Raw genomic sequence first — 7,498 nt, 5'->3', positions numbered from 1 at the left:
GCTTGAGTGTGAATTCATGCATAAGCACAAATTGCTGCTTAATAATTTTATTTTTATTTTTGAACTTCTCTTTCTTCTCTGCACACTGACGTTTGGCTTTGGGATGAAAGCTTTTATGCATGCCCATTTAGACTTTCCAACAAAAGTGTTGAACTCTTTTAAGTTATATAAGATGTTATATCTTTATTAAAAAAATTGATTACAAATACTTTAAAGAACCTTCTTTACCTCTCTGCGACACCTTATGGTCTATATACTCATCATTCTCTTCCCTTCTTGGACGCATGCATATTTATCATCTTATTGTCAAATTACATCTTAGGCGACTAGAAATCAGAATATGTGATACATCACAACTATGTTGAATTATGCCTGCTTCTCATATAAGAGTAATTTGGTATTATCAACCAAAAAAAAAAATACCTTTTTTAAAGTGGAACAACGAAATGAAATTACGTTATGATCAGCTTATTTTATAAAACAAGCAAGAGATTGTCGTTAATGAGGCTTCAGAGTCCTTTCTTTAACTAATATTTTTAGAACAATTCCTTAAGTATTATCTAACAGCACTTTTATCAATGGCTTTATACATGCCATATATTTTCTTGTATGAAAATTTCAGTAAACCATGCAAAGCAAGCTTAAGTTACGCGACCAGCGTCGCTGCAGAGAGAATCAAATGGAATTAAGAATCCAAGATATTCTAATTTTCTGCATATTGTATGATTGTTGACTCAGTTTATGTTGGTTCCTGAGAACACATATCGATCCAAATTCGGCAACCTGAGAATTTTGAAACTGTTACAGCCTATTAGGGTTTGTTTGGCTACTCCTCTAGAATCAATTATGGGATCCAAAACTATGGTTTTGGAAACAATCATCCAAACAACTCTAATTTTTTCAAACTCTATTTTAGATAAACTGATTTTTCCTCCTTTTGATAAATTGATTTTTCAAAATTAATTTTAGAAAATATTATGATTATTATCCAAATAATCATTACATTCTATTAATCAATTTTTTCTATGATCAATTTGCCCCAATTGAAATTCAAAGATTTTATTTTTGTCTTGAGCCATCTCACACTTTGATATGGACTTTTGACCATGAAACTCTCAGTTTCTGAATAGCAGTGTGTCACTTGTTTATCCATGAACATTTATATGGATTTTTGAGCAAGGATTTTCGCTCACTGCCGATTCGAATCATGTTTAGAATTGAAGAACACAAAATTGAATTCTATTTAGAACCAAATTCACACCAAAAAAATAGAAATAAAAAGAATGTTTCAGTCCGCTGGACTAGCTGCATTTAAATAGGACAAGGAAGAATATCGACTTACGAGTTTCATTTTCTAGAGTATTACTATCAATATCCGGCAAATCGTACTTCCTTCTGTTTTTCGTTTTAACACAGCAAATTTACAGTGTCAACCAGCTTTCTGCACAGTTTTGGTGTCTTAGAGGTTGAATTTTTCTCCATAGCCGAACTCATCAAGTTACCATAAAGATTGTCAAGACATGTTTCATGGTGACTTTGTAACCAGTTTTCTCAGCGCACCTTTCACCCCACTCAGCATACTTGTGTTTGCAGAGTACATCTACGTTGTTAGTTGTAGGGTTCTAACTTTCTCTTGAAAAATGAACATTATGTTTGTTCTCAATCTTTTAAAAGGAACTAAGGATTTGCTTTCAAGTTTTAACAAACATATATTAATATTGACCAGATGGAAGCTGAAGAGGTTTGAGCATCAAGACATGTTAGGTTTATAGAAGTATGATCCCAGCACAGGACGTTCCTGCATGGCTGGCTAGTTAATTTTAAGGAAGATCCGATCGATGCTTTGTTATCATCTTTTCTAGGTGAACTTTGTTCCTCCTCTAGCACCACCCAAAAAGGAAAAATGAAACCTTAGATTTTATCACTGAAACAGTATTAAATCAGAAGCAGCCGGCCTTCGTGAACAACTAGTATCAACGTTATACCCAATGTTTCAAATACCGTCACCTGTCCTCGTACGTGGTTAAACCCCGTCTACGCCACAATTTTTTCTACAGGAAGACGATAATGAAACTCTTGGATAGGTCAATCTTAACCTGCAGGCTATGCTGAAGCGTGTGGCTCACTCGTTAGGCCTCGTGCAGCACCCAGATAGAAAGTCCAGAAGGAAGAAGCAACTTAGAGGTGGTGGTGTTGCAGCTGCTAAAGCATCGTCTCAGGACTTGAGCTTGCAATCTGAGAGTATTTTTGTGAAGATAGTTCATGAAGGAGGGCAAAAGGAGCTGTATCAGCATGCAGTTCCTGCATCGAAGTTGATGGAGAAGTATCCTGGCATGTGTATTGCCTTACCAGAAGTCTTCAAAGATCCTCACCAGTCAGTACTATGGCCAGAAGAGACTCTAATGCCTGGTCACAAGTATATTATAATCTCGTGCAAGGCTGTGGAGAAGCTCAAGAGCAAATATCCAGAGGATGACAGTTTTTTACTGGAAACAAAGATCACTAAAGATGATGACGGCAAAGAGAAAGGCCAGGAGATTTTTGAGGCGATGAAGAGTCTTTCTCCAAGTAAAATACAAGAGGAGGCGTTTTGTTCTGCAAAGGACTTGCATGTGTCTGAAGAGAAGTACACCACGCATCCAAAGAGAAAAGGAATGAGAGGGAAGAAGAAGCCTTTTGTGCCTCCTCTGCCAAAGTCGAAATCTTTTCGAAGCTTCGGGTGGCAGCCTAGCCTCTCTCCAGTGGAAGAGCTCTCTGCTTGATTTTCTTTTCTGATACATATGAAGCTTTGGCTTGTCTGAGTTTTTTTTGGGTCCTAATCTCTCTAAGTGAACACAAGATAGTGCTTACTCAGAGAAGTCAAGACCATGATACTGGAGACAAATTGTAATGGATCTTCGCATAGGTGGACTGCATTGAAGAACTTACCAGAGAATGAGTGAAGAACTAAAGATATTCACTTTCCACTCTGAAAAGCCACAGGAATCTGTGTTTTTCCATTTATAGCTTTCTTCATTATGGGAATAGGCTTTGCTTTTTACCCATGAAGAATTGCACTATGTAATAAGAATTGAAATGTTTCACATCTTTTTATCTGAATGGCATAATATTAATATATCCATGATAGTAAATTCAAATCTCCGAGCTCAACTCTGTCCCAAAGTTCATTCATATAGTTTATTTACTTGAAGAATGTCTGTTCCTCAATCCCCTATCCCATTGATGTTTAAACATGTGGGATTTTAACCATAGCCAAAAAAACAAAAAAGGTAAAAAAAAAAAAAAAAACACTGTGTCACGGGTTTTAGTGTTCTACACGATGATCTGGACATAAAGCTTCACCAGTTGAAAAGACAAGACTCTCAAGAGCTTCCTCGACGAGGAATAGAATAACCTAAGCTTCAACACGAACCATTATCCTTTTGTCGTCCTTGATCTGTGCCAAAAGAATCCACGCAAAAACTACAACGTTGGTGTTTTCGAGACGTCGATCAATAACATGCCCGAGTAGTAGTCTCTTCACTTAGGAATGCAAAGTTCACAAGACACAAGACAAAACCTTGGTCAAGATCCATGCGTATAACACAGACAGAGCTGCACCGACAGGAATAGTGACAGCCCATGAAGCCACAATCTCCCTCACAGTTTCTGCTCTCACATTGTTAAGTCCTCTGGCAAATCCAACCCCCATGACTGCACCTACAAGAGTGTGAGTTGCAGAAATGGGAAGCCCGAGCTTTGAAGCAGACAAAACCACTGATGCTGCAGCAAATTCTGCGGCAAATCCTCTTGTTGGTGTGAGCTCAGTTATTTTCTTCCCAATTGTAGCTATGACTCTATAACCCCACATGGTAAGCCCTGCAACAATGCCGAATCCTCCCCACACGAGGATATCAGTCGGAATCACAATCTCAGCGCCTCTGGCTCCTCCGTGAAGAATGGCTAAAGCACCGGCCAAAGGACCTATGGAGTTAGACACGTCGTTTCCACCATGAGCAAACGACATGAAGCATGCAGAGAGGACCTGCATGTAACCGAAGACTCCATAGACTATTTCAAGCTGAGTGCCCTTAGGACCTGCAAAGTCAGAGAGGAAGCCTATGTTTTTGTGGGAAGTGTCCTCTTTCGGTTCAGGCTGTGGAGGAGGAGGCGGCGGCTTGACAAGAAGATGACCAAGCTGTTTTCTTATTATTCTGTTCACAAGAATAGCACCACATGTTCCACAGGCCAATGCTTGGGCTAAAGCCACCAGGAAGATCTTGCTGAGAGGGAAGGCCGCAAAAGAAATCCCGGTGACACCGAGAAACACTGCAATCGGCGCCGCTGCAGCCGCTGCCTGTCCTGGATTTGGTGCGCTGTACACAAACTGGATCATCAAAAAGACCCGGCACCATGTAAGAATTGATATCATAAAAGTTTAAGGCAAATCCTCTCAAAATTGGCTTAAGCTATTTTGATATTCTCAAAAGCTAGATATGGTATAGCGATCTGGGACGAGAGGGAAAAAAAGAAAGGAAAGGGATATACCCGACGAATGCATTTGTACACAAGAAATGACACAGCTGCTCCCATTAAGGGTGAGACAACCCATGAAGAAATGACCCTTGCAAGTGAACCCCAGAAAACGGCTCCACTTCCGCCATAGGCCAGACCGAATCCGACCATTGCTCCGACTATACAGTGTGTAGTAGACACTGGCCATCCATAGTATGATGCAACCTGTGTCCACAAAATAATACTAACATATAAATATATAGCTCAAATGCAAGTCCTCATTGGTTGGTTCTGTAACAGTTCCATGAAGTTCTTGTAACAATGGTGGAATATACATTCCAAGATATTTGTTATTAGATTCTTCTGTAAATTGTAATATAGGGATGCTATATTCAATTTACATTTTACAGAGACATGTTAATAAATATCAAATGAAAGGGGAAGGCCTCTGAGAAGCTTCTCATTATCATGGAAGAATGCTTAATGCACGTCAATAGCTACTGCAAAATTTCCTTTGTATTATCTCGAGAAAAAGTATTTAATACTATAATAAAAATAATACAACAACAACAACAAGCCTTTATCCCATTAGGTGGGGTCGGCTACATGGATTGCAAGACGCCATTGTGCTCTATCATTTATCAAACTTTTAGGAATATTATTAATTAACAGATCGCGTTCAATAACTTTCAAAAGTGTTCTCTTAGGCCTTCCTCTACCTCTCTTAATCGGACTCAAAGTTATATGTTCCACTCTTCTCACCGGTGCCTCCCTTGGTCTTCTTTGTACATGTCCAAACTATTTCAATCGATTTTTTACCATTTTTTACTCAATAGGTGCTATATATATATATATATATATATAGAGAGAGAGAGAGAGAGAATTTTGTATATAAATGCTGTCTGTCTTCCTATGCTTGCAATAATCACAGGTCTCATATGAACTCTTGTTATTAGGTTCCCAGTGTTTTCTAATAGAGGCGCACATTAATCAACTAGGGGATTACAAAGGCAACGACCTTTTTTTTTTTTTTTAAGTACAAGGAGTAGGTTTCACCGATACCGAACTCTTTCAAAATACTATGAGTAAAAAGATATTTCTTTCAACTAAATTGCTACATATCCAAGGGTTAGGATTCGAATCTCAAAAACTTATATAAATGACGGGAGAAAGACAACGATAATTTAAACTCAGTAAAATACATCAACTTTGGTGCAATAGACCATATCGAAGCATACAAATACCTCCTTCCAGCTCTTATCACACTTACTATAACAAAAAAAATAAATGTCCTAAAAAAATAATTATAAACTCAAACCCTTTTTTTAGCGAAAATGGCATTAGTTTAATGCTAACGCAAGTTATATCAGCTTCGTATTTTATTTAACCAGAATTGAAAATGACGCCGTTGGCTTCTGCCAAGCATGCAGACACGCCATTCCGTTGAAGAAAGTTGCACAGAGCGGAATTGATATTTTAGTCAAACAAAATTGTTCGATTTGTATTCGATAGCATTAATGGTCCAAAAACTAGAGATCAAAATGAACTATAAAACAGAACAAAACAGAGTGAGTGAAGTGATTACGAACCTGTAGCCAGGTACCAGCAGCAGCAAGCGAAGAGACCAATCCTGCGAAGAGCAGAGTATCCTTCCCCTGAAACACATTAGCCACCAGAATCCCCTTCTGCATTGTGCTCGTCACGTGGGACCCCATCAACAATGCCCCGGAAAACTCCAGCACCGCCGCCGTCACCACTGCCTGCCGGAGACTCAATGCCCCGGACCCCACCGAAGTCCCCATTGCATTCGCCACATCATTTGCCCCAATATTCCACGCCATGTAAAACCCGAACAGAAGCGTAGCGTAAGATAAAATCTTAGTCTTCAAGGGCAAGCCCTGTCCCAACGGGCTCATGAAGAAAGGAGAAGTAAGAGCAGCGAACACTATGCATATTGAAATAGCAGAAGCAGTGGCCGAAGATATGTGGAATGCTTGCGCCATTCCAGCCGACTCATTTTCCTCCCCGCTAGTCTTCGCACGCTGCTGATGCCCTCCGTGCTGGTCCTCCCCTTCGGCATCGGCGAAAGACGATAAAGAAGCAAATGGGCGTGTCAGTTTCGAGCTCCGAGTCCTCACAACGGCGAAAGAAACCTTCTTTGGTGGTAATATATCATGATTTGGCTTGACATGGAGAGGGGAAGAGTTGGTTCTGGGAAGATACAAGTGAGAAATTCGTGCAAGGAATCTGTCAGGAGAAGAAGTTGAGTGTTTGATTGAAGAGAAGCGAGCAGAGGGATTCATCGCTTAAGAAAGGAAAAGGCGAGAGAGGGAGAGAGTGGGATTATTATTCAGCGAGAGTCTGGTCCGCCATGGAGAGAGGAGTAGGTGGTGGAGAAAAAGGCAGAGGAATGTGAGAAAGACCATTGAATCTGCAGTGTCCTTGTGAGGAACATGAGGGAATTAGGAGGCTTTTGCTTTGGTTGATGGAAATGAGTGGTGGTTATAGTTCCTGATGGACCGTTCCATTTCACACCAGACAAATATCCACCACAACCACATTACTTATTCGTCCCAAAATAGTATTCTTTTGGTATTTTAACTTTATTATCAGTTTATCTATCAGCATAAGTCGATCGCGCGACGCACATGTCGAGTCTCTGTAGATGCGTGCGTACAAATCAAGTTGGGAAAATTACAGCTAAATTTTAAAATATTAAATTAATATCAGTTAAATTTTTGATAAAATTTTTTATAAAATAAGTTAAAATACCGATTCAAATTATTATAAATTTATGTATTTTAATTATAAGTAAGTATTTAAACAATAAATATAACTTTTAGATTGTAGTAAAAAAAATTATATGTAACTATTTAAATTAATATTTACAATTTATTTTATAAAATTTTTTATCAAGAATCTAATTATTATTAATTGCCATTCTCCCAATCAGGTTTTTATCAATTTTAATTGAGCCTCACAAACACCAGAACAAAAACAGAAA

General features: G+C 38.8%; 1 protein-coding gene across 1 annotated transcript; it reads right to left on the bottom strand.

The window, feature by feature from the left end:
• Nucleotides 1–3,064: 3,064 nt before the first annotated feature.
• On the bottom strand, nt 3,065–6,989 carry LOC129323007 (inorganic phosphate transporter 2-1, chloroplastic-like). The gene is made up of 3 exons (XM_054969507.1): nt 6,084–6,989; nt 4,528–4,719; nt 3,065–4,366 (listed from the first exon to the last, which is right to left on the bottom strand). Exons 1-3 carry the CDS (start codon nt 6,795–6,797, stop codon nt 3,539–3,541), a joined length of 1,734 nt encoding a protein of 577 aa, XP_054825482.1. The 5' UTR covers nt 6,798–6,989; the 3' UTR covers nt 3,065–3,538.
• Nucleotides 6,990–7,498: the final 509 nt, after the last annotated feature.

Source organism: Prosopis cineraria, unplaced genomic scaffold, assembly GCF_029017545.1.
Source record: "Prosopis cineraria cultivar Desert tree isolate PC_DT_omini unplaced genomic scaffold, ASM2901754v1 PC10, whole genome shotgun sequence".
Lineage (NCBI taxonomy): Eukaryota > Viridiplantae > Streptophyta > Magnoliopsida > Fabales > Fabaceae > Prosopis > Prosopis cineraria.
Note: the sequence above shows the minus strand (reverse complement) of the source record. Positions and strands in the feature narration are given on the sequence as shown.